General features: G+C 43.6%; 1 protein-coding gene across 1 annotated transcript; it reads left to right on the top strand.

Moving 5' to 3' along the window:
- The first annotated feature begins 11,745 nt into the window (after positions 1 to 11,745).
- On the top strand, positions 11,746 to 24,678 carry ZNF217 (zinc finger protein 217). Its single transcript, XM_005423638.3, has 5 exons — positions 11,746 to 13,548; positions 15,611 to 15,736; positions 16,562 to 18,145; positions 21,362 to 21,485; positions 22,616 to 24,678. The coding sequence occupies exons 1-4, from the start codon at positions 12,150 to 12,152 to the stop codon at positions 21,469 to 21,471; spliced, it is 3,219 nt and encodes a 1,072-aa protein (XP_005423695.1). The 5' UTR covers positions 11,746 to 12,149; the 3' UTR covers positions 21,472 to 21,485; positions 22,616 to 24,678.
- The last annotated feature ends 3,096 nt before the right edge of the window (positions 24,679 to 27,774 follow it).

A 27,774-nucleotide genomic window follows, 5' to 3' on the forward strand; every position in this document is an offset into this window, starting at 1 on the left:
CAGGAATGTGGCTTTGTGATCACTGATCGTTCTGCAACGTGTTTTTTTTAGTGAGCAATCTCGTCATGCTGAGCATAACACTTGGATTTTCGATCTCTATAGGCTCTTTCCTGAAATCAGCATCTGAGTTTTGCCTTTTAAGTTTTTCAGGGTGGTGAATATGAAAAACAAATAACTTTAGAGCCATGGCTATTACAGTGATTATTGATTGGCTTGGCCTTCAGCCAAGCAACTCTTCTGCATGCAGCAGAGTTGCTGATTTAAATTCTGTGGATTGTTTTTCATAAGTTAGCCTTTTTTAATCTTTAAACAGCATATATGGCAGTTGAGGAACAGTAGATCAGTTTTTAGTTAAGGTTGTTCAATTATGTCTTCATCGCTTTGGAGTTGGTTGAATGACTTGACATGAGATTAAGCACAACAAAAGAAAAGGCAGGGGAACAACAGCTGCCTTCCAGTACCAGAGCTCCAGATTCTGAGCAGTTCAGCGTTTTACCTTTTACTGTTACGTGGTGTCAGGTTTAAATGTGAATATTTCTATTCCCCTTTGCGAGAAGCTCAGGCTTGCTGATAACACATGAGCCACTCAAAGCCTGGATGTTCGTGTTTTGGGAGTTGTTTGTCTGCTGCATTTTGCAGAAAATGATCTGAGGGTCTGATACTGAGCGGTGAATTGATCTCATTAACTTTTAAGACAAAAGTAGCAAACAGTCCCCACTAGTTTGTACTTGTTTAGTTACTGTGTGGTAAGAACTTTAAGGTGTGTCCTTAATGGCAACTGACGATTCTTGCTGCGAAGCCTTGTTTATTTTAGGTAGATGTTTTATACAGAATTTCCAGTGGGACAAATTACTCCACTGACTGCACTTATTCTTTCTGAAGGCTGACTGTGAGCATAAGAGAATAATTTTGCCATGCTGCAATCAGGCTATATTTAAAAATTGAAGCCATTAAGTTTTGCTGTGTATTTTAAGGCTTTTCCTACTTCCTTTGTTTAAACATTCTCAAACAGTGCATATCATAGATGAGTTTAAAACATTCATATGGCACTGTTGGGGCCGAATTTAAAATTAAAATGAATACCGACGTCCTTGTTGATCAAAATAGAAAAAGCATTTCTTTAAATAAGTGGATGTTTTCTGGTTTTGAGTGTGGTAAGGAGGCTATATTGGTGTCTTGTAAACAAAGTTTCATATTAAGTAGTCTTTAGAGAATGGCCTCCAGGCTTTGCATTAGAGGATTTCTTTCTTTTCCTCTTTAAGTGAATAATGTTTTTTGGTTTTGCTTTGTTTTGGTGGAGAGGTGGGGAGAGCCAGATTTAGGGTAGGGGCTGGAAAAGAGAGGACGATAATAAACTTTAGCACCTTTTTATCAGACTGTCTTACACAAAAGGCTACTTGATTCTGGTTTCCCCTTTCATTAGATCACACTCCAAAAATTCTGTTTTGAGCACTTATTCTAACCTTCAGAAATACCTCCTCTTACCACTGTATTTTCATTTAGAACTATGCTGATAGATTAATACCATATTTTATACAAAGTGCTAAGCGATTACTGTAATCAGGGGGAAATTATTTTAAAAGGGAACTGTGGCTTTCACTTAGACTTTCAATCCAGTGATTACAGTAAACTTTTAGTTACAAAAAAAAAAAATCTGAGAGTTTGCAATTAAGAAGCTCGGGGGAAACGTTAAGTAAATTTTAACTTCTCTTTGTTCTTTGGGACTTTTTGTTGTCCCAGCTCTTTCTAACCTGAATCTTGATTTGGAGTGCATTGTCCTAGGAAAAGATTCCATCCAGTGTATATGTAAATACACTCCCTCTTTCCTGTGTTATGAAATGCTGGCATATGGAAAGAGCAGCCCCCCTTTGCCCAAGGTAAAATGGGCTTTCTTTTCTTTGCGAGAAGCTGAAAGAAGAGTTTGACCTTTGAACTCAGCCTCACACTTCCACGCTGCTTTCGGGATGATTAAATAACCAAGGATATTTGCCTGTGTCTTATGCTTATTTATCTCACTTTAAATGTTGTAATACTTCACTGTTGAGGTATTGTCTTTAAATATAGCAGGACGAGCCTTTGGGTTGCAGCAGGGCTGCCATGTGCCAGCTCAGCTCTCACTGGGGACACTCTGCATTTCCAACCCCCCTCAGAGCCTTCCCACATCTCATATCGGCGTGATTCGCAGATTGCTTTTAACTTCTAACCGACTTTGGGGCATTTCTCATCGCCCCCCCGCCTTTCGAAGGTGACTTTAGGAAAAAAAAAAAAGTTTTTCTTCCTGGTGCATGAATGTGCTGAGGGGATTCTGCTGACTACTGTATGCGTGCTTTGAGAGAGATGTGACTCATTCCACAAGAGATTTGCAACTGAATACAAAAGTAAGGAAAAGGATATGACCAAGCTATGTAAGATTCTCAACACATGTTGTATTTCAGGATTAAAAAAGCCTTTTCCAGCCTAAATTTACCTAGGTTTTTATGGGCTTCCAAACAGAAACTTGCTCTCTCTAAATAATTTGTTTTTAGAAATCAACTTTTTTTTTTCCTTCAGTGAAATTGCCAAATAATCTCCTTTTGTTGCTGATGAAGCTTGTTTATGCCAAACGTGGGTGTATGTCAATGGGAAAAATACATAAAAACTTCTACTGTTATAATCATATGACTTTGGTCAGAGCATAGTTTATAGCTTATCATAAATCTAGCACTCTTGATTCTTCCTCCTTTTTTTTTTTAAGTGGTGTGATAAGAGCAGACTTTGCAGTTTCAAAGTAGAGCAGTGCACATGCTGGGAAAAATGAGTTTGAAATTAAAAATATAGGTGACATACGTGTTTGGAAACACAATGAGATGGAATTGCTTATCAGGCTGCCTCGAGGATTTCAAAAGAAAGTACAAGAGGAAATGTGGGTAGAATATGCAGGGAAATCTATGTAGATCAGGGTGACTTCAAGACTAGAGCAGAAAACCATCCAAGCAGAAGTGAATAATTGACTGGATGGTGCTTTTCTATGAGCTGCAGATTTTATGTAACTAAAAGTATCAAAGTCTGAGTTTGTTTATGCGCAATAGGTACACTTGCATTTCTCACTGTAATAAAGGGAGTGCAGTGTGCTCTGATTGAGCTGTATCAGGGAAACTGAGGCCTTTGTGTTGTGCCTGCACTCTGTTGTGATAGCAGAGAACGGGATGGGTGGAATCCTGGGGGTGCTCTCAGCCTCTCTCCTTTGGTACTCAGAAAAAAGCAAATTAGGTTGCTTAGATTTACACCAAGGACTGATGTTTGGTACAGTGTAAGGAAAATGGATGTAAAGGTGGCCCAGAGAAGCCCCACTTTCTGTTCACCTTTCTTGTTTGTTTCTAACTTTTTTTTTTTTGTTCTTATGCTGCTAAAATTGGGATCTGAAATTGCCTGTTAGAAAGCTCAGTTTCTTGCAGATGCTTTACAGGCCAGCTTGGCCCTGTGTAGCCCAGGCTGTTGGGTACATCACACATCCCTGCAGCCCACTGGTGAGGGGGAATGTAGGGCTGGGCAGTTAAAAAGTCTCCATCAGTCTCTGGGAGATCTCCCACCTGCACAGGAGAAGGGAGAAGGCTTTTGGAAGTGTTTGTTTCTATCACTTTACTATTTTAGAACCTTCAGATTTTGCTCCAGGGGTGACTGAACTACAATCAAATGTCTTTTCCCTGGACTCTGTACCTCCTTCCATCTTTCAAGATTGCCTTTTGCAAGCACCTAATTGTGGTTGTGTTTGAGGGTGACAACTTCCAAGTGCCCTGCAGAGGACAGGGATCAGATACTGCTCTGTTCCTTGCAAGGGGCAGCAGTTGGAGCTGTGCTGGGTGAGAGTTGGGTTCACACTTGGAGCCAGGTGAGAGCACTAGGGCACATTAATGGCCGTAACAAAGGAACTCCTCGGCAGTGACCACTTCTCTCAAATTCAGGAGTAGTAAAATAATCTCTTTTCCTGTTATTTCACCTATGCTGCCCAAAGGGATGCTACTTGCCTGTAATTGCTACAGAGGAACTCCTGGCTCTTGAGTAATAAGGAATTATGTCTAATTTGGTAAACTGAATTTACCACTTCTTTGTAGTTGTGGCTGTTGGAGAGACCTTACATCCCTCTGCCAAGAAGCAAAAAGTCAAATTTACTTTTAAGGTCTCTGAAAGTATCTTCTTTTAAATGAAAACCAAGACTAAACATACAAGGCAGTCTGTGTAAGGTGAGACTGACTCAACAATAAAAATGTATCACTCATTCCACCGAGAGCCTTTACCTGCTGTGGAGAGAACAATAAACTGTTTTGTAAGGTAAGGGGTCATTGCCAGTTTAAGTGCATGTAACTTCTTGATTTAATGAAGTTGCATCATCCTGCAGCAGTGGTGAAATGTGTCCCAGACTTATTTAAAATAGGATTATTCTTGTATCTTTCAGCTCTTCTACAACAGGTATTGGTCACTTCTGTTGTCTAAAGTACACTTTGGTTTTGTGGCTCCTGAGAAATTCTCTCCTAATCAGAGGGAAAAAGGAAAAAAATCTGGCGGTTTGAGCAGTCCTTCTGAACTTTAAAAGTCAATACTTACTTGTAGTGCTTCCTCCTTTAATGCCAAGAATTAGTCTCTTTTATATTTGCTCTTGCTCAGTGGAGGAAAAACATGTGCAGAACGCTGCAAGCTTATACGTAGCCTGCTTTAAAAGGCCTAATTACATCCTTTGATAGAAGAGGCATTCAGTTCTCTGAGGAGACACACTCAGCTCATCCATCCTCTGCCAAAGCCCTGGTAGACATATAGCCTTCAAGAAAAAGGGACTCCAGGAAAAGGTTTTTTAGAGAAAGAGGATATCCTTTGTTTTTATTAGTATAGATGTCTGAGATGGGGGGAGGGAGTTTTCCTAATATTGTTCATTATTAACTATGAGTTATTTTCCACTGGTGATTAAAATCCTGTTTGCGAGGCTTCAGGGGGAAAATGACTCGCATGTGTGTCTGTTTTATCTGACTGCAAAAGGGCTTTCAATTCAAAATCTTTCTGAAGTGTGTGTGCAGAAATGCTTGGATAATAACAGTCTCGAATTCTGTGTCTGTCTCACTCTGGTTGTGTTTTTGTGAATTGTTTTAGGATCATTGTGTTGGAAATCTCTGTGGTGGTAGAAGGAACTATAACTGAGTGTCTCTCTTAGAGGGGATAAAAAGGATAAGCCATGAAAGAGTTTGAGTTTAAGGGTAACTTTGAAATCTTCAAGCCTGATGGATGAAGACTAAGGAGGGGGACTTAAATTTGCAGATGGAGGGAGTGGAAATTCCAGTTTAGGGTCATCTTTTATGTTCTCTTTTCAACCTGAACATCTTCGTTTTGATCTTTCCTGCAACTGAAACAAACAACTCTCTTCCTCCCCTTCCTCCCCCTGAATCTCCATTTCCTTTACAAGTGCTCGTGTTAGTTCTTTATCAGGCTGAACTGTTAACAAAGTATAAAAAACAGTTTTGTGCTTGCACAGTTGGTATAAAAGGCTCGGTGTGACGAGAAGCAGCCCTGGGATCACTCACGTGCTCCTCCAGTAACACAGAATACTCTGGGAAGTTTGTGAAATGATCTACTGTTGAAGATGGGAGTAGCTGTTTCCCTCCCTAGAAAGCAGCAGAATGCCCAGTAATAAGAAATAATTCTTGGCTTCTGTGCTGCTCTGCAAAGTCAGGTTTTATCTGGGCTGGCTTAAATAACTTTCCAGTGTTGTCACTGGAGTCGTGGGCAATGGGCAATTGTATTCTTTGAGAAATAAGGTCATGGTCTGTGGAGCAAAAACGGCATCATCTTCCCTAAAATCAGGGCTATCCCTGTGTCAGATGGGGTAGCAGAGGCATTTGTGGCTGAGGAGGAAAGCCCCTCCTGCCCCAAGTGTGACACACGCGCTTCTGCTGAAGCGCCCAGAGGAAGTTCTGTGGCTGCCATAAACCCCTGCTACCTGCAGAGACAAAGCCCAGGTTTCACCGTGGACTTTGGAAATCTGACTCGCCTTTTGGGACACTTGGTGAGTGAGAAGCTCACGATGACACTTGGCTTCGCTTTCTGACCAAGTGTGGGAGCTTAGGGATGCCAGGGGACGCCAGAACTGCTCCCAGCACTGAGCTGGGGTCCCTGGTGGCTCCTGCAGACACCACACTCAGCCAGGACACTGGAGGGGCATCCCAAAATCTGCAGCTCCTAAATACTGTCGGAACTATTTTAGGGTGCTGTTTGTGCTTAACTTTGTAGGTGTGGTGCAGCTGCCTTAGCTTTATGCAATGATTTATATGTATATTAAAAAACGTCCTAAATAAGTTTAAGTTCAGCCTCAGCTCAGGTTTTAGTTGAGGATTTGAAGGTGTATTTATTTATGCATGAGCTGCTGTGCCTGTGATCAGTGTTACACCTGAACACAGCTGTGCCCAGATAAAACAGATAACATACATGAGCTAGTTTTTATTTGTGGTCCCAGTGAGGTGTTGTTAAAAGTGACGTTAACTGGTTTGTTGTATCTGTGCTCCTTAGGTACGACTGGAACAACTATAGTAAATCTTTGAAATTGGAAGTAAAAAAAGGTGTTAAACTTGTGATTTCCAATAAGCAATTAGGAGTGTAAAATCTATTTACCAGCAATCTGTTCTGGGGCATAAACACATCAAGAGGAAAGAACAGTTCATGTAAAATGACTCTTAATATCCTGAAACTTCTTGAAACATGAGGAAAACTGTAGGGTTTTTTAAGTGGAAATGAGAGTTGTGTATAAGTTTCTCCAGTTCAGTAGACCCAGTAAAAATTAAGGTGGTTGATTTGCAGCAGCTGGAAGAAGCTGGTCAGCTAAGCAGTGATAATTTTGCTGCTGGCCTTGAATTTGAGAATCTGGGTTTGTTGAGGTAGTTGTGTCTGAGTTTTTATCTGCCAGAGAAGAAAAGTAACTTCAGTGTCCTGGATTTGGCTGTAACTCTTCAAGTTTTCTCACTTCTCTTTTTCAGAAAGTGTTGCAGCAACTACTTTAACTTCTGTAATTGTTCCAGGTCACTTTTAACAGTTTAACAATAGTTTTGCAGCCCTGAATTAGCAAAGAATAGTTGTTTATCCTGAGACTTGTCGTGCAACTTTTATTCCCAGTGCCTCTGTAATGTGTTTCAAATGGGAAATTCAATGGTTAGACTGTGCTATTCTCTGAAAGGTGTGTCTAGAGTTCTTGTTACATATTCATGGAAATTTTGAAATGCAGGAAGTAGAAATGCAATAAAATTACTCCTGATAGGTCATTTCCCAAAGAAATCTCCAAGACTGTGTAATATATTGTCTTGGGTTGTGTAATTTAATAAAAATAAATTAAATTTCTCTACAGGCACTTAATTAAACTTTTCTCTGTTTTAATAATCCATTTATATGCAGCAGGGTTTTGGTGTGGTTCTTAGGTTGTGTGGCAAGTGCAATGAAAACAAGATGTTCTCATCTGTTCAGTGGAATCTTTATGGGTGTTTTGTGCTGTTTATAAATATAATGGGTATCGCTGTGAACCTGCTGAAATACTCAGCCAGGGATGACTCACTTGTGAGCTCAAGTGTGCTAAATGCTCGGGCTAAAACTTTTCCAGTAGTTTTATTCTTTCTTCTCAGCTGAACTATATTTCTGGTTGCATCAAGTGCAGTAGGTGGCACCCTGGAACTAGGGTGGGTTGGTGACTCCAGGAGGAGTCCAGGGGAGCTGTGCAGGCTCCTCCTGCCCTGCTCACTGCCCTTAGAGCAGCCCCTGGAAGCTGTGGGCCCTGGGCTGGGCAGGAGGGACAGGGGATGTTTGCAGATGGGCAGGGAAGTCACATGTGGGACTTCTTGCCTTGCTCTGTGAGGGGGATAAGTAATTCTTTTATTTTCAACCTTGAGTTCATCTGTAGCAAGTTTATCGCTTTTCAGCTGTTGGAAGGAAGGATTTCCTGTTTTGTTCTGTTCCTTTACTCAGTATCTCTGATACTGGTGTGTCCTTTTGTCTTCTGAAAGTGAAAGAAGGCAGAAGAAATGCAGGTACTGTGTTTTATTTGCTGAGCTCCTGCAAGACCTTCAGCCATAGTCATGGTGTGGCAGGTTGTCCACTTTTCCAAGGAAACAACAGAATTGAGCCAACTCTGGACAGATTTCCTGCTGCCTCCAGGGTTTTGAATAACAGGAATGTAATTAATCAGCGTTTTTGGTCCTCAAATCCAAGGCATATTATCTTCAGTAGGAAGAAAGGTTTGTTACTAATGGATAAAATCCTGGTGGGGATATTTGGGTTGTAGTTCTGGCATGTGTTGGCTTGTCTGAACAGTGAGAGCATAAAATCCTGCCTACTTGTAAAAGGCATGGATCTAATCAGTGAAGTGTGTAATCACCAGATACAGAATAAGACTAGAGCTTTCTAACTCACCTCCTGACTCCAGTGCTTGTATTCTTTCTTCTTCTCAGTTTAAATATTTTCTTGTCTACTTGTATCTGCGCTTTGCTTCAGAAATGCTACCTGCAGTTTTTTCCCAGTGTGTAGCTGCTCTCTCCTGTGTATCCAAGAGCAAGAGCTGCAAAGAGGCATTTCAGATTCCTGAAACAGGAATATCTTGCTCTGTTTGCAGTGCTGCCTGGAGGATGAGCTGTGGCTGGTTCTTAGGACTGTTCAGAGCCTCTGCACTGAGCAGTGAGCACAGCTTGGAGGAGGCTGCAGAGTGCTCTGATGAAGTCTCCAAAGGGCTTCAAACCTATTGATAGCCACCCGAATTGGCCCCAAGCTCCTGTGGAACTCCTGTCGTGGCTCAGGTGTTGGTTGTACACTCTGTGTTTGTGTGGTTGTGAGGACAGGTTTGTTTGCCAGACAGCTGAGGTGGGATTGAAGCAGCCCTGTTTCCAAAGCAGATTTATCAGAGAAGATGTTACTGATTGATTGAGGTGGATTTTTCACCCATCCATGACCAACCTGGGGCATTCCCTAGATGTGATATTTACCTGTCGCTTAAATTCTAAAAAATCCTGGAGCTGTGGCTGTCAGTGTTTGTTTTATCCTAGGCTGGGTTTGGTAGGGCCATGTGTGGTGGCCCAAGTTCGAAGGAGCTCTCTTCTCCCCCACCTCACCCCAGAATGCCATGAAGAACAGGGCACTGAGGGTGCATTTTGCTGTTTCTCATCTGTTTCCTTTCTCCAGTGACTTAATTCTTGTTGCTCTATCATGTGTTTGCTGTAGTGCCACAAAGTGGGAGTGTAACAAACCTTAATTGGCTTTTTCTGTTTGTAGACATGAGCAAGGAAGTAGTGGCTGCTGAGTCCCAGCAGTTCACGTTGTGGGACTGACTGCAGGCACTGCCCTTTGGATCTGCCTTCATGCCCCAGAAATTCCTCTGGCCTCTCTCTAGCAGGATTTTTACACTTCTTCCTGCAGAGCACTTCCCTATGGCTCTGAAAGCAAATGCACTCAACTCTTAAGTTTGTTCCACTTTTTTAATCTTGCTTGGATTGTTTTTTTGAAATTTGAAACTTATTTTCAGGCAGATGCTCACTGAGCTTTGCTGTAGCATGTTGGGTAAAAAATACCTTTTAAAACTCCAGTAGAAATAGAACAAAAAGGCAAGTTGAAACATGAAGTATAAAACATGCTAACCAGCAGCCTTTGATATGTTTTCTCCTGATGTTTTACAAAAGGGAAAAAGTTTTTTGAATACTTGAGCTTCAAACTTTGGTTCTGGCTCCTCCACCTGCCTATAGGGAGTGAGGGAAGGTCTGAGCTGAGTGGGGAAGGGAGAAAGGCAAAGGCTGCAGTGGAAGCAGAAGTGTCACCCCACGCTGAAGTGAACCTGCCTGTTACAGGAGATTTTTGATTCATTCTGCAGAGAGGAAGTGTTAATCATGGCAGTGATGAAACTGAAAATGGGGATAAAGGGCGTACTTAGAGAAGAGACTTTGGCTGCAGAAAATGCAGGTTCTGTCGCCATCAGCAGTGATCTGGTCCCTCTTACACTCCACCTTACCCTGCAAGGTCCTACATTTGTGTCTAATTTGGGATAAGTCTTTGGCCCAAGCCAGAAACAACCTGGGATTTAAAAACCCTATACAATTCTTAATATTAATTGTGCTGATGGTGTCAACCTGGGTTAGAGGACTGGGCAGTGAAGAGACTTTAAACTTTGGAGAAACAGAAGAAAATGAAAAACAAGCAGCCAGCAACAATAATTTTCTCCTGTTACCGGCATTCTGGTGTGGTGGTGTTTTTATTTTCTATTTTTACCCATGTTCATTAGGCCCCAGGATCTTGTGGTCTGCACGATGGGAAAGGAGGTGCTGACTTTTCAAATTAAAAGCAAGGAGTGTTCTCAGGGCAAGGCTGCAGGAAGTGGATGAAGTGTTGGAGATGTTGGATCCATGACTCCTGCCAGTGTGTGCTGAGGTTTCCTTCTCCAGCTGCTTCTCTTGCCTGGGCTGATTTCTACTGAGGTGGTTTAAGATTTAATGGCTCAAGACCACTTTTTCTGTCCAACCAGCTCTGATCAGAAATAGCTGAGAATCAACTGATAATCATCTTTATCGTGGAAAGCTGGCAGCCTGAACTATTGCAGGGCTGTGGTTGAATTATTGTCCTTTCTTTGGGTCAAATAAAACAAAATGCTTCCTTTTTTTTCCATATGAAAGCAAGGCAGAGGTGGAAATTGAGGTGAATTTTGAACGCCAACTGTGTCCATGCTGTTTTCTGCTCTAAGAGTTACAGAGCATAATGTATTTTGGGGTATATTAGTTCAAGTCATGTGGTCACTGGCCAGCTGGCTTTTAGGAAATAATTTGCCAAAGTTTGAGTCAGATTTTGAATGAATTCTTTTCATTAGTTATTACTTTATTTGGAAATGTCTCAGAATGATTCTTCTGCAGTTTATATTAGTCTTGTATTAGTTTGCTAGACTTTTCCTTTACCCAAAAATTTCATCAACTGGAGTCCTGAACTCCACAAAACTATAATTTGTCAGCCCAAAGTGGTGGCCCATGAGTTGCTGCTAGCAGGCATTAAAACTCAGTAGGCTTAGAGATTTAAATTGGATTTGTGATTAACTATATTATAACCCTGTTTAATCTAGCAGAATCCTAAACCTTCCTTTGTGAGTATAATCAATAAATCATTTTTTTGCTTTGTCACACTTTAAAAGTAGAAGAATTTTGTTCTCATAATGTTATAATGGGCCTCTTGGATGATTTAAATACTAGATTTAAGTACTGTTCAAGAAACAGTATCATTAGTTCGTACAAAATGTTGAGATGTTCTTACTGTACCAGCCCAGAATTGTCACAGGCATTGTAAATGTGGCTTATAGGGAAAGCTTTGAGTAGTGGGACTGGTGAATGGTTCTTAATACAAAGATTTGTGCTGACACTCCCTGTGTACCAGGACTATAAAAGCTGATGCCAAGCTATCTGGTCTTAAAAAAAAAGCCTTTTGCTTAACAGCCTTTAGAGGACAAACAAGTGAAGTTCTGCTGTGGTTTTACAGGTTCAAGGAAAGGTTACTTGGGCTGCTGCATTGTTATGAGTTCAGGAGTGCACTGAAATATGGTTTCAGCAGCTTTATATAACTTTATATAACAAACTGTTTCAGCTTGGCAGGTAGAAAAGTTGGCTCTTAAAAATACGCTTTCTTCTAAAGCACTTGGTGCTTCTCAGCCCTAATATTTTCATTATTTGGGAGACAATACTTCTCTTTTGAAAGGTCTGACTAACTCTGTTCTCTCTTTCCCAGGTGCTGGAGTTTCTTTGTGGCACTGAACTTGGCCTTGAGTGTATTTTACCCAATGCAACTATTTGAAAAGTTTGTGCAACAAAACTAAGTGCAACTGACTGTATCTGTAGACTTGAAAAATCTGAAGAAACAATCCAAAAGAAACCTCATCCCGTCACTGAGCGAATCTTTGGATTCTTTTGCTGGGATGTGTGAAAGCACGTAAAGCTGAAGAAGAAACAGTTTTCTGCTGGTGGAAAGAAAAAAAATTAAAAATCATTTTCCTGGCAGAGGTTTTCCAGCTGAGCAGACTTTTGAGCACATGTTGGAGAACTCTACAAGTGTCCTTACTGTGATCAGGGAGCCCCCTCAGAGAAGTGCAGGCTGCCATTGAGAGATGTAAAAGGGAGCAGAAGGGAGGAAAGATGCCCACGCAGCCCCTCCTGGCATACATGGACGGACCCGAGGGAATAGCCAGCGCCGTGGGAGCCCAGATGGAGACCAGCGACGCCGCCATGACCATCAAAGGAACCAACACCATCTCCTACAAGAGCCTGCAGGAGAAGTTCCTGCTGCAGGCCGAGGGCTGCATGCCCCTGGACTGCATGTTCTGTGATGAGACCTTCAAGCACCCCGAGGAGCTGGGGAAGCACGTGCTGACTGAGCACAGGCCCACGCTGTGCGAGCCCGCCGTGCTCAGGGTGGAGGCTGAGTATCTCAGCCCTCTGGATAAGTGTCAGGTGAGAACCAGCTCACCTTCACCCAGCAACGAGCAGGACAGCGAGGAACTGAGCTGCAAAGTTTGTGGGCAAACGTTTGATAAAGCTTTTGACATTGAGGCGCACATGAAAAAGCATAAAGATTCTTTCACGTACTGGTGTAATGTTTGTGGGCGAAGATTTAAAGAACCCTGGTTCCTCAAAAATCATATGAGAACGCACACTGGAAAACCTGGTTCCAGAAACAAGCATCAGCAAGGTTCTGAAGGCCCCATAACAATAAATGAGGTGGTGCAGGAGCACGTAACTGAAAACGTAACGTCACCTTACAAAATTTGTATGGTTTGTGGTTTCCTATTTCACAATAAAGAGACTCTAATTGAGCACAGTAAAGTGCATACCAAAGAATCAGTTCCCAACGGTGAAAGCCCCCAAGTGACTGCTGAAGTCAATGCAGAAGAAACATCTCAAAACCAGGAATTTTTCCAATTCTTGAATTTAAGACCAAATTCGGTTCCAGAAAAGGACAAACTGCAGAAGCTTGCGAAGTGGATCGCTGAGCTGGATCCTTTCACCACGTATCAAGCATGGCAGCTGGCTACCAAAGGTAAAATTGCAGTTGGTCATGGGCAGATTAAAGAGCCAGGGCAAGAAGGAAGTACAGACAACGATGAGTCATCTTCAGATAAAGAAGAACTCTGTGAAATTTGGAATGCAAATAAAGGTAGCCAGGCTGAAACTACAGGGAAGTCAAAGGTAAATAAAAACAGCAGTTTCACAGGGAATGGTAACTTAACCCAGGACAAACTGAAGCATCCCTCTGGTGAAGTGCCTTCTATGGAGATGGATTCTAAATCATCCCAGAACAAAGAGAAGCCGACCCACTGCTCTGAGTGTGGGAAAGCCTTCAGGACGTACCACCAGCTGGTCCTTCACTCCAGAGTGCACAAGAGGGACCGGCGGGGTGATGGGGAGACTTCCACTGCTGCCAGGACCTACTGTGCCGACATCATTGGGAACCTGGAGGAGAACGGGGCAGCAGAGAGGATGGAGGGGGGCTCTGAGGATGGCTCTGAAGATGGGCTTCCAGAAACAATTAATTTAGGTGAGTAGCACGGGGAGCACTTCAGTTTGAAGTGGCTCTTACTGGGAGTTGTTTAGGAACTCTTAGAGCCAAAGAATGCGTCGTGCTTTTCCGTTATCTTTTCAGAACGTGATAGGAAATGTTCAAAAACTAGAGAGGGAATGTTATGGTAGGGGAAAGGGAACAGAGAAAAATGAGAGCATTAGGAAGATTTGGATGCTGCCATTTTGACGTCTTTGAAGTTGTGTTGGGTCTTCTTGGAGTTACTGCAGTCATTGAACTCGATTTCATAGCAGTGAGTTTAACAATTGGAAAAAGTCACTGTTTGCTCACCCCTTATCTCTTAACTTTACTGGATGCTTTGGAGTGTTCCGTAGCCCTTCTCATCCAGCACGTGTTTTTTACAGAGAGTATTTTATGAGAAATAATTGCAGTTTCACTTTCTTCCCCCCCTTTATCTTGTAAGGGCAAAAAATGTTCAGCGCTCGACACCAGCAGCCTTTGAGGTTCTGAGAAGTAAAGAATAATTTAAAACTTCTTTCTGTCTAACTGCAAGTTCAGTGTTTGTTCTGAACAGTAATTTGAAAGCCTAAATGTCAGAACCAGCATGTTTGACTCATTTGTGTAAGGCCACAGGCTGTTAATATGTGGACCTGTATGTAAGAGAGGTGTATATTTAACTCCTCTGCCTGGAAGCATTGCTGACAGCGTGGATGGACTCCATCTGTACATTACCCAGGATTAATTCTGCATGTCACAGTGTCTTAGAAAAGCAAGTGATACTGAATGATTCCTTAATTGAAAAAGATTGCATGTCAGGGACAAAAGGCCTGGCAGAAAGTCTCCAGCTAATCTGCAGTTCTGTGTGTGACATGCTCCCAGCCGGCTTTAAGAAACAGACACTTGCATAATCTCAGGGCAAGACACGGCGTACAGAATGTCCTGGCACCCACACAGGCCTGACTTGGCCATTTCTGGTAATGTGCAGCCCTTTATTTTGCCTACAGGAACAAAGGAATGAAATGATTACCTCATGTGAAGTTGCTTAGTTTGTTTCTCAGCGCCTTATCCTAAAGCAGAGCAGATTTTGGTGTGAGCTGCTGAGTCACACCTCTGGAGACACAGCTGTTTGTTTAACTCACCCGGGCTGAGCCATGCAGCATTTCCAGGAGAGACACATTCCAGCAGGCAGGAACCTCAAAGAACTCTTTCAAGTCTATTCTAGATCCGACTTCTTAGTCACGCCGAAGGTCTCCTTCCTCCCAGGGTTTCCAGTCAGCCTTGCCTTGGCTGTTGAGTGGAGCAGGCTGGATTTCAGTGGAGCTGCAGCGCAGTCGCTGTGGCTGCTCGTGGTGTTGGGGGTGAATTCTCTGCCATTCCGCCGTCCCTGCCGCCCTCCTGTGGCACCTCCTGCCTCTGCACTGGAGTGGAGCTGCTTGGGCATCCCTGGATTTGTTCCTGGAATACCCGGGGCACCGCTGGGACACCCTGGCACTTGCTCACTCCTTAATAATACAGTGAAATACTCCTCATCAAATCTAAGGAGCTTGTAGGAAATACTGCTCATCAAATCTAAGGAGTGTCGCTCTACAGACATTCCATTGATTAGCACATAAATAATACATTATTAGAATTAATTTAAAAGGAAAGGCCTTCCTTCCCCACCTTTCTGTGTTTGGCTGTCATGCACAGAGCAGGTTTTTAGTCTGAATCATCCCACTTGCACTAATTCAAACTTCCCATTTAATAAAATAATACAGTTATAACCTGTGTATTTGAGATGGGCCATTCTCCGTTAAGGTTCTGTAGGTAAATAAAGAAAACTTTTTTCTTCTTCTTTGAATCTTGTTTGTTCTCTGGTCTCCTTGGTCACTGTCACAAACCACAGTATTGTGGACAGAAATCTCTTGAACTCTTGTGCTCTTGTTACTCAGAGTGCTGCAAAACAGAGCAAAAGTTACTTGCAGAGTGTAGAATTTGACTGCAGTTCAGAATTTTATGTTTATCATTAAAAAAATGACTTTTTAACAAGACTGCAAATTTACATTTGCTCTTCATAATATGCCTGTATTTTCTCTCAAAGATAAAAATGAAGACAGTTTGGAAAGAACAAAAGTTAAAACCCTTGGGACCTCCAGAGAATGCAGCTACTGTGGAAAGTATTTTCGCTCCAATTATTACCTCAATATTCATCTCAGAACTCATACAGGTAAATGGGGGCTACACCTTTGGGGAGGGGAGGGAAATCTGCTGAGTCCACTTGGATAGAATGTTTGATTTTGCTTTTGAGAAACAGAAACTGCCCTCCAAGTTGGTGATGCTAAGAACAAAGTTTTCTCTAATTCTAAACAAAATTAAATAATTGCAGTTAAAATCTATTTGAATTATTTACGTAAATATAAATGGTTTTAAATAATGCTAATTGCATTAAGTATTGTTAAAACCATATTTTTTAAAGTTTTAATTTTTTTCTACATTTAGTGGTATAGCAAAAATTTAGGGTTTGGTTTTAATTTAAAAACCAGCCAATTTCTCAGGTGTGAAGTTGGTTGTCTGCCAGCTGCTGCTACCTGGGGCAAAGCTGAGTCTCTTTTTCAACTCAGCTCCTTGTTTTGCATAGCCAGACAGACCCTTCCTGCTGCTGCCTGTGTGTTCTTGGGGGGCAGCTCTGTTTCCAGCTGAGCTGCCCCGTTTGTGTTGGGAATAGGGCGCTTGTGGGATGATCAAGGGCTGCAGCTTGTTGGGGTTGACCCAGAGTTCCACTCCTTGCTTATCTCTGCCAAACACGTTGTCAGCTCCCATCTCCATCCACAGCCAGCGTGTGGAAACATCCCAGCACAGCCAGAAGGTGTCACTGTAGTTAGTAAAAGCATTAAGATACTGTTGTTTAAATGTTTTACGCGAGTTTGGGACTTAGGAGTGTGTGGAAGGGGAGAGAAAAATCAGTTTTAGTGTTTGAGTCCACAATGTTCCCTTGCGTTTGTGATCAAGACTTCAAATCTCATCGTGATTTACTGATAAATTTGTGTTGCAGGTGAAAAGCCGTACAAATGTGAATTCTGTGAGTATGCAGCAGCCCAGAAAACTTCCCTGAGGTATCATTTAGAGAGACACCACAAGGACAGGCACGGTGACAGTGCAGCTGATGGGAAGGGCGACAGCAAAGGTTCCCTGCGGGGTCAGGAGACGGCGCTGTCGCTGGCTGCTGATGCTGCTCCAGAAACCAAAAATCTGAAGAGGCTTTTTGATGGTGCCAAAGATGCTGAGAGCTGCCCACCTGCCAAGCAGCAAAAGGAAGTTCTGTCCTTGAGCAATGCAATGGGCAGCACAGTCTTTTTAAAAGTAAAGAACAATTCCAGGGAATCGAACAAAGGTTCTGTTTGTAGCAGTTTGAGTCAAGTACCTGAGAACGTGCCCACTCCTTACCCGGAGAAACTGAAGGCTGAGAAGGAAACCAAGGAAGCCCAACCTAAAAGAGAGAGAAAGGCTTCTGTGGCATCAGAGGAAGATGATGTCCAGTACATCTGTGCTTTCATTGGTGGGAAAAATGTGAACAATATGCAAGAATGCACTGAGAACTACAGACGCAGACCTGTCGTGGACTGTCACGAGCAGCCCTTGGACTTAACCAGTAAGACTTCCCAGGAGTGTTCGGTGATTGCAAGCAGAGGCCTGCTGGCCCCCAGCACCTGCCCCTTCTGTACCTACAGGACATTTTACCCCGAGGTCCTCATGATGCACCAGAGGCTGATGCACAAGTACAACCCTGACACCGTTAACAAGAACGGCTACAGGAGCAAGGCCGTGGCCAAGGCCCGGCGCACAGGCTGCCCCCCGGCCCTGCTGGGCAAGGACGTGCCTCCTCTGCCTCTCCATCCCAATAAAAACAAGGCTTCCACAACCCCACAGCAAAAAGCACTGCAGCCAGGGAAAGCCAAGCAGTGTGCCCCTCCTCAGAACAAAGCCCCTCTCTTCTCCGTGAGCGAGTCGAGCAGTACAGCCCCGAGTAACCTCAAGTTTCATAAACAGCAAAGCAACCTTGGAGCTCAGGCAAACAACTACAGACAACCTCAGCAAGAAGAAGTGCACTCCAGTTTCAGGATCTCTCCAGTACTGGACAGAGTAAAGAAATCTGACTATAAAATCAAAGTTCTGGGTGCCCCAGTGACTCAGTCTGGTCTGGTCAGCAGCAGCATGAATGGGGTTCTGGAGTCTCACCTCAATGAACCTGGCTGGGCTTGCCAGCGAGGCAGAGACTATCTCTGCAGTAAATCTGGGAGCAGTGCAAGTCTGGACTATGGAGAAAGCTCTTCCAAACGGATGAAACCCTCTGTGGTAGCTGTGGAGCACCTGGACTCTCCACTGGCTAATTACAGGAGATATGAAATGAGCAGATTTCACGTTGCAAACAGATATGCAAATCTGCTACCTCAGGAATACCCTCGCACCAAACCCACATCCTCTGTTCTGCCAACCAAACAAGGGCTCCTCAGTGCAGATGATGCTGATCCTCCCAATGGATTGACTGCTCTCAAACCCTACGAGCCATACAGCTCTGGATCACTTTATGGTTCTTGTGGATCTAGCAATGGCCAAGTCATCAGCTCGACAGGAGAAGGTACAGTCCCTCCTTCCTCCTCTCACACCACTGCTCAGGGAGGGGAATGGGATGTAAATGAGTGTGTGCCCACCTTGAAACATTGAAAAAAGAGCTGTACTTAGCATTTCACCAGGTTCAGTCAGTGCTTGGATTTTAAACTTAAAATCCAGGTTCTGCAGGCTCCTGGCTTGGGGAATTAGGCATGGAAGGGCTGAATTTTAAAGAGGGGTCTGAAGTTCCTCAAGTTCCCCCTTCCCCTCTGCCATGGGTTTCTGATGGCAAACATGTATTGTTTGCTCATCAGACCGCTCCAGACATGTTGACTAATCCAGGATATGGAATGAGACTCTCTGCTTAATGTGCCAGAAGTCTTGGACCATCTGGAATAATAATAAAACTTTTTACAAAAAAAAAAAAAAAAAAAAAAAAAAGCTGCCTTGGAAAATTGTTTCTTTCAAGAGCAGAAAAGGATGTATTGCAGATCATAAAACTGATGTAAATTTTGGACTTCTGCTCTTCAATGGGTTTTTTTTTAATGTTTAACTTCTAGTAGGAACAGAATGCTTTGTTAAATCAAGACAACAGATTTCTGCTATTCTAATTATGGTGTAGCAATGCTCTGTGGAAACTTCTGGGCCTAGCAGAGATAAATGATTTGTGATGTATTGGGAGAACTCTGGTACTTCTACAAAATACATGCTTTTTGTGTTTTGTCCTTGGTCAACATTTTCAAAAAGTCAGCAGGAGGCTGAGATTAAAAGGTGCTGGGTGATATTTAAGCAGTTGTCTGACTATTTGTAGAAGGTGGTATTTATGACTTGAAGCTGAGCTCAGCATGGACTTAGCTACAAATACAGGACTTTGAATTTTGAGACGAAGATCCCATTATAAAAATGAATAGCCTGTGTGGGCTGTGTAGTCTGAAAGTCTGTGAAGTTCCTGAACTCTGAATGCTCCCATTCTCTGGAAGCAGTAAAGTTGCTCCTCTGAAGTAGTCTGGGATGGTAACAAGCAGGGGTGTGTTCCCTCAGGTCAGCAAACTGCAAATACTGAATCCACATTTAGTTATGAGGCAAAAATAGTATTTGCTCACTCTGTTCTGGTTTTGGTTTGCTTGTTTTAAGGCTGTGGGCTTCAAGAATATATCACATATAAATAATTTCTGTTTATATATAAGTATGCAGGCTTTGCTAGTGGGTTATGGGAAAGGTGAGGGAAGGTGTCACCGTTGTGTGCCCGGCTGGGCAGGGAGTGAAGAAGGAAAAGCACCACAGCTGAGTCACTGAGGGGTGAGGAAGTGGGGTTAATGCCTGGGCTGGTGCAGGGCTTTGGCTGTGGAGCCTGAACTGCTGTGAGGAATGCACACTGGGGTCTGCACAGGGGTGCCCACGAACACAGAAGTTGCTGTCCTGGTGCTGTGACAGGATCAGTGAGTGTGTGGAGGTGCCAGCAGTGTGAGCCAGGGCAGCCTGCTGCAGCAGCAGCTCTGTTTTTAAACAGGGACTTCACTGGAATCCACCTGGTTCTTCTTTGGGAAGCTCCACCTGTGCCAGAGGAGTCTCCAGGCTGGGCTTTGCTTCCTCTTCCCTGGTGCCAGCCTGGACACACTGCCCTGCAGTCAAGAACTGTGCACTGGTTTTGTTTTTAGAGCCCTCAGAACGGTGGCTGCAGCTGATTTGACAGCATTGTTGTCATGGAAATGAGGGTTTCATTGTTCATTACCCAGTGCTGGCTCAGGGAGGGAAAAGCAACTTTTTATGGCTGTTACCTCCATTGGAAAGGCTCTGAAACGAGCCCCCCTCTGCTGGGTGTTCGTAGCAATTTCCATAAAAGCCCTGGGCTAGGAGATGTAGGTCTGTAAGGATAATTTCTTGATTTTTCTACCAATTTGCTCAGAAGTACCCAACCCAAACCTTGATAGTTGTTGAGAAGGGTTCAGGGTAACAGCTAAGCAACCTCTCAGTGTCAGAATTTTATTTTGGGTGAAGAGCAGAGATAAAAGTTTCTTTAAATTATTTTTATTTTCCGTTAAAAATATGAAACACAGCAGTTTCTCTAGACCTCAGCTGTGTGATGCCATCTGCAGAGCTGTGCAGGTGCAGACCTGCAGCTTTCTGCCCTCTCCCCCTCTTGAACCCTGCTGATTTTATAATCCACGATGTCAAAACCTTTTTCTGAGGGCCCGTGTGCCTTGTGGCAACATCCCCGTGGTGCCCCCATCGTGTTCTGTCGCATGTTAAATGCTGGATCAAGTTGTCAGGAGAATATGTTCCACTTGGCAAACTTGATTAAAGCATGATGCCTTCCCTTATTGCTTGTAAGCTTTGCCATCCCGTGTTGCCCTGAAGAGACAGAAACATTCTGAAACCACTCAGTTTGTGTTATTCTCAAATTAGTTGCCTTTGCAATGGCAACATGTTATCAGGGATAACCTGTTGGCTGATTGATTTGGCAGAGGCTGCAAATTAAAGACAATTGCTCGTGACACACTCCAATGGCTCCGTGGATTCTGTTGAAATATTAATTTGGCTGTGCCATTTTAATTTAATTAAAGATCAGGAGGTGTTTTTTTCAGCGCTGCACTGGAAGCTCTCATGGAATATGGATGGCAGTTGGGCTTTTTGGATCCTGTGGGAGTAATGATTCTGGACTTTTTGCCTTAATTTTATGAAGTGTTTTTGACTGCTTGCCTAAGCTAGTAAGACTTACTATGGAACAGGCATTGATTTCACATCTATAAATGTGAGTTAATGGTCTCAGATAAACACAAAACTACCTGTATATAGACTGAAAATTGCTTAACAAAGGTCTGCAAGTAAATTGTATTAACACTCTTTAAAGTGTCATGAGTTCCATGTAATCCTCGATGGCAGCAATGAAGTACCCCAGTTTTCCTCTCCAATACTCACTGAAAAATTCAGTTTTCAGACAAATACAGGAACTGAATTGGGCATTAAGGGTGCAGCAGTTAGACCTCCTTAGGTAGAACATCTGCTGTGGGATGAGTTAAGCAAAGACATCACTTCAATAAAACTTAGCACAAAGTTGTTAAATTATCTTTTCATTCTCCTTATATTGATTCTGGATCCTGAATTTCCTATAGTAGGAATATCTAGATTTTTGAGGCCCGATTGTGAGATGATTTATCAAGGAACTTTGGATTCTGGATGCTGATGTGGACCTGAAAGGAGCAGGAAATAATGCTAACTCCCTTAAATGACTTTTTTTTTTCAGGAAAGAGATCAGTGTCATACCAACACTTACCCAGCAACCTGCTGCAGAAGAGAAGTTTCGAGCCCTTTGTGGGGAACACGCCCTTCAGACCCAGTGACAAGAAGAACTGAATCACTCCAGAACGGTACACAAACCTTCTGAACTAATTGTCCTTAAACATTGCATGGGGTGCTGATGACATCAAAGGTTCCTGCACAGCATGAGGAGAGCTTGTGAAAGTCTGAGCCTGAAAAGATAAAAATTTCCTCCTTAAAAAATCACCAGATGCTGGGGTGGCAGCTCTGATTGTTTGGAGTAGTGGTAATGGCTTCTTTGATAGGTACAGGATGCTCCTTTTTGAAGAGAAGTGGGAGGGTAACACTAGATAAATACATTAATTGTAATTGCAGTGGGAAGTGTGCAGTGAAAGTCAGGGAGTCCAAGTTCAGTCAGTCCTTGAGGCTGGAGGAGCACAAGTGAGGGGAGGTGCCTGTGACACAGTTCTGGGTGCTGGGGTTGTTGGGTGGGCCCCTGCCCATTGTGCCCCTGCTGAGCACTCAGGGCTCCTCAGACCCCAGCTCTGAGTCCAGGAGGCCTTCCTGGGGCTCCTGGGCAGCCTCTCCCTGTGATCCAGAGGTGTCCCAGAGGGATTTCCCTGCTCAGCAGAGGGAGGGAGGTCAGGTGAAAGCTGTACCTGGTGCTATGAGTTCATCTCCTCAGGGCTGCAGCTGGACCTTGTGCCTGCAGCACCCATCACTGCTCGGGACAGAAGTGCTCTGCAGGACTGGGAATAAATAGATCTGTTGGCCTTTTTCTAACCCAGAACTACAGATCATTTCCCTTTTAAAAGGAATACTTAAGGAGTATTTCTGGAATGCTGTAGCACCTGGGCCAGCACACATGATTTCATGGAAAGATTTTGGGAGCAGAGCTGACTGACATTGAGTTGACAGCTTTTAAAACCTTTTATTTCTTGGTATTCTTCTAATCTTACTGCTCTTATTGTCCTCCTACTAAGCATAGGTGTGTCTGGTTGTGTTGTTAACTTGATTTCATGCCTGAGATTCTTCCTGGGGCTGAGCATCTTCCAGAGTAGACTTTATTTGCCAGATAAAAGCTGGCAGTCCAGACTTCCATGGCAGTATCAATTCTTTAGCAAGGATGTGGAAGGAATTCCCTTTGTTAGAAAGAGACTCCTCCCAGTAAAAACTGTGCTGTACTATTTTAGAGCTGTATACCACAAATTTATATTTATTCCTCTTTTTCCCCCTCCAGGTCTAAGGACACAAGTGCATATTCCATGGAGTTATACCTGCGGTTCATCCCCTGAGGAAGAGAAAATGGTGAAAGCTACTGAACTAAGCTGTGATTGTACTGTATATAGAAACACTACAGTTTTATAATATTGGTTCTTTTAACATTTTGTACCAAATAGCCATACAAAAGTAGTCTAAACAATTGGGTTATGAAGGTGTGTGGAGAATGTATATCTTGACCTTGACTTTTGAGTATTTTTCATTAGAATTAATTGACCAAATATTAGGTAGGAGTTCTATTTTTACATACTTGAGCGCTGCTGAAGAGTTTCTCTTGGAAAGAATATATATCGTTGCACCTCAGGTAAACTGTAAATATTGAAGTTGAAAATCCTGTTGGCGTAATGCTCCTTTTTCATAAAAGTGAAAGTTTCTCATCTGTTGGTTTTTTTTCCTGTTGAACTATGTTAGTTTTTTAAAAGTTCCAAATAAACTGTCTGAAAGTGTCCGGTTTATAAATGTTGTGAACATTAAAGCAACGGTGCTGACATTGATCTGCCTTGGCTGGGTGAGGACCAGGCCGTGCTGGAGGGCTCTGCTGCTCTGGGGTTCTTTCCAGCACGGTTTTAAATGCAAGCATGAGGCAATACTTGACATTTTGGATTTCCTGAAATGTGGCTGGATTCTTCTCTTGGCACTGGTTGCTGTTCTTCAGAGAAGCTTCTTAAAAACACCTCTGCCACTATCCAAATGGAAAATCCCTGGGACTTGCTTGAGAAACAATAATAATCTCCATGTTTCAAATGTTTGGTTCTGTACTAAGCTCCACGCAGTCACATTTCAAGAAAAAAAAAACTCCTTTGCACCTTTGTCCAAAGCTGTAAAGTCTCAGTAAGAGCCTTGAAATATGAATTTGGGTTCTGCAGACTGCAAAAGGGATGTGGCTGTGATGGAGCCTACTTGACTGTGCTTGGAAGCTTCTTGATGTCAAGTTTTAGCATCTACTGGGTGTTTAAAATGAGTGAGAAATAACCTGTAAATGGGAGAATATCTCCTTTTATTTTTTTGTGAAGACAACAAGAGTTTTTTCTAATGCACATGCAGTTTAATTTTTGTAAAGGGAAGATGGCCAGTTACCAGCCAGTAAAGCAGAACTGTTGCATATTTTAACTTGCCTTCCTCGTTTCTTCTCATGAAGTTGTAGTTAAGAGTTAATTCCTTCTGTACCTGGCTTTGACTTCCATATATTTTAGTAAAACAGAACAATTAAATATTTTGCACTGTTTGTTTTTCTCTCTTCCCTCTTACAGCAAATGTAAAATAGCAAAACCTGGAAACTCTTGTTTTTTCATTATGCAACTTGAGATGTTCCAGTTGTCTTAGTTCCTGTAAATGGGACTGGTTTTTAATGTCTCTGTAAACTGGCAATGGAATGAAGTGCTGTGTATCAGGAAATTGTACACTATTGACCTGTTTTCCTGTTCATAAGCTGAGCCATATGTACATAATCTAGATTTTTGTTTTCCTAGTTTTGCACTTTTATAGCCTATTTTTGAAGATGAATTCACTTGGAAAAGGGTTAATCTATTTTTGTGTGTGATCTCTCCCTGTCCTGGAGGTGCAGGGCTGGAGCTGCTCTGCCTGTGCCACACGGGGCAGGGCTGCTTTTTAATGTGTTGCAGCAAACAGACCTAAGGCTTGTTTGTTTTTAATCTCCTTCATGCTGGTACAGTTTCCCTCAAGGCTTTTTTTGGGGTTGGAATGGAAAAATGGACCTGAAGACTCCATTCCATGGCAGCATCACCACACTTTGCCCATCAGTATTAACTATTGGGATACTACTGGTTTTGTATGTTCCTTTGGAAATAGCAGTGCATATATAGAGGTACAAATTGTTGATTTTTTTTCCTTTTTTCTTTTTTAAATGTATTTATTTCATTCCATTTTGTTCTATTTTAATTGTTGGAACCGGAAGTCGGCAAGCAGCAGGCACACATTACTCATTTAATTTATGATGTATTTCACTTTAGTTGAGTATATTATTACATGTGGATGTAAATATAGACTTGGTGTTTTGCAAAACTGGTTTCTGTGTCTTGCTTTTAAAGCTTAAAAGGAGTTGCCTGGAATTTCATGTTCACTTGACCTTTCACCATCCTCGCATTGCTGGGGGAGAGGGAGAAGCTGCCAATAACCAAATCCAAATTCATGTTCAGTTACATGAAAATACTGAGTCACTCCCCAGAAAATCTGTCTTGAAATAAGGGAGAAACTTTTGCTTTCTTCTCTTGCAGTTCTTTTCCTTCAGGAAAGGAAACTGAGTTATTAAATGCATTTTTTGTGATAATAACATTGAGAGGAGCATTGATTGTGTTTTTTATTGTAGGACTTCATAATCTGTATTAAATTATTATGAAGTTTTTTAAACCAAGTGTGTTCTGCAAAATTTTCTAGGTCTGTTGTGTTCCTGGAACTCTCTGAGGTGCCAGATCTCACCAGCACCTCTGACCACATCTCAAAACTGAAATTAATCAGCTTGGAAGGCACCTGAGGGAGAGACTGCTCCAAGGCAACTCATCCTTGGGAGAGAGGGGTTTCACCAGTGAGAGCCCCATTTGGGGGCACTAATGAGGGGGCACAGCCTCCTGCATGTCCAGGCTGGGCTGGGTTCTTGGTTTAACAAAAGCAGCACTGCTTATGGGGTGAATCCTTCCAAATGTGGGAGCTGGTGGCCAAAATAATGTGGAAATGCAATGGTGAGTGCTGCCTGGCCTGTGGGGCACACTTGGGGTCTGGAGCACCACTGGTGTGGGTCGCAGGGGCTGGGTGGCACTGCTGGAGGGGACAGCGGGGTGCTGTGAGCCCTGCGGCCACCCTGAGCCCTGCAGCCACCCTGAGCCTGCTCTCCCTGGTGCTGTCCCCAGGCTGAGGGTCCCTCGGGCTGGTTTCAGATCAGCCACACAGAGCTGGCTGTTCAGGACTGAGTTCTGTGAGCTCTGCACAAAAACCCAGCAGCAGCTCCAGTGCTGCCTGAGGAGGTGCTGAAGGCAAGAACCAGGACAGAATATTCCGTGTGCTCTGTACCTGTGAGTGCCAGGCTCTGTTTGCTGCCTCCGAGCAGAATTTTGGGGTTTCAAGCACTGTCCAGAATAGCTAAACTCCAGCATGAATGTTCAGAGCAGCATCACCAACACTTGAAGGCTCTTTCTGCTTTTAGCAAATTGTCCCTTTAGATCCATCTCTGACTGCTCTGTGTCCTGAAATTGCAAGGAAGCAACTCGTTCTCACTTAAGGAGGAAGAGCTAATATTAAACCAGCAAACAGCTTCTTCTCCCCCTTTGTGAAAAAGGAAAATATGCAAGTGCTTTCCCGAGCAGATTTCTCTGTTCATTTGCACACACTTGAGAAAAGTGCATTTAATTAGGATTAGCAAGTCTCTAAATTGCAGATGGTTCTCAGGGGAAAAAAATAGTTATGAGTGCATTCATGACATTAAAATCAGTACATTTAATTCAATTTCATCTTAATATTAATTCATAACATCTAAAGTAGTAGTTCCTACTGAAGATACTGATATGATCCAGGATTAGTGGGGCAAATGAGATCTGGCAGTTCCAAACAGGCTGCAGCATGATTACCACGTGTAATTATGCAGATTGAGTAATCACGTGCTAATTGCAAGAATGCCCATTTTGACACGTGGGGTCTGGAACGAGGGTCAGGTGTGTGATAAGCTTTATCTGGTTTGGAGTTCTTTGTTGGTGGACACAGAGTCCAGGATTGGGTCAGGTGTGGACATGGCAAAAATCAGGAGCTGGGGGAGCAGCTGGAGCAGAATTCCATGGGGAGGCTGCTGGGATGAGCATCACAAACCACAGAATGCTCTGGGTTCAGGCTTCTCCTGCTGCCCCAGGCTCTCCCTCCTGAAGGATCCGAAGGGGAAGGTGAGGTGTCCTCACTGCGGGATCAGTTCTGTCTGGGCTGTCTCAGCAGCTTTTTATCCTCCTGTGTGTGTGTGTGAAATCAAAGCACCCCAAAGCACCCCAGCCTTTTCTGCAGGACAGGAAATCTGGATTTTGGGAATCACATTCCCTCTCTGGAAGTTTTCCCCCTTTACTTCCCCTCCTGTACACCTTTTCCCTGCGCTCCGTGTGCGCTGCATCCGAGAGAATCCCAGCGCTGGGGGGCACCGGGGCGTCCAGGGGCTGGGAAAGGCTCTGGGGACACCATTCCTGTGCCCGGGCTCTGGGAACAGCATTCCTGGTGCCAGGGGAAAAGCACTGGAGCTCCATTCCCGGTGCCAGGGCTCTGGGAACATTATTCCCATGCCAGGGCTCTGGGGCTCCATTCCCATTCCCATGCCAGGGCTCCAGAGCTCCATTCCCAGTCTCAGGGCTCTGGAGCTCCATTCCCAGTTCCAGGGCTCCAGAGCTCCCTTCCCATTCCCGTGCCAGGGCTCCGCAGCCCCGTTCCCAGTCCCAGGGCTCTGGATCTCCATTGCCATTTCCATTCCCGGGTTCCAGAGCACCATTCCCATTCCCGGGCTCCGCAGCTCCATTCCCAGTCCCAGGGCTCTGGAGCTCCATTCCCATTCCCGTGCCCGGGCTCCGCAGCCCCGTTCCCGTGCCCGGCGCTCCCCGCCCAGCATTAGGTGGCGGTGTCGGCCAAGCAGCGGAGCCGGAGCCGCGTCCCAAGCAGCGGGTCCCTGTAAATTCCCGAATGAATCCGAAACGGCACAAGAGCAGCCGATGAAGGCAGCGCAGCCCCGCAGGAGGGAGGCGCTGAGCCCCTCAATAATCGGGAATCGCGGCATCACCCGGAGCTCCAGACACAGGGAGATGAACAGGAGCAAACCTCATCCTCAAAGGTTATCTCGGATTTTCCCTCCTCTCCCCATCGATATCTCCTGAAATGTGTTGGATTTAGCTGCAGGCAAGCATTGTTGTGCCTACAGTTACTGAAGGGATGTGGCTGTAACGTGGGACACTTCGCCAGGACAGAACCTTCTGCATGAGCACATTCAACCACATAAATAATTGTGGGGCACACTGGCATTTAAAACTCATTTTGCTCATGTGAAATGTTTTCATTAATCCTCTCTGAAAGTCATGACCTAATTACTGATTTTTTGTCTGGTTGAATAATTACAAAGAACTTTCCTGTGATTTCATCCCTTCA

The sequence above is a fragment of the Geospiza fortis genome, unplaced genomic scaffold, assembly GCF_000277835.1.
Source record: "Geospiza fortis unplaced genomic scaffold, GeoFor_1.0 scaffold361, whole genome shotgun sequence".
In the NCBI taxonomy this organism is placed as follows: domain Eukaryota; kingdom Metazoa; phylum Chordata; class Aves; order Passeriformes; family Thraupidae; genus Geospiza; species Geospiza fortis.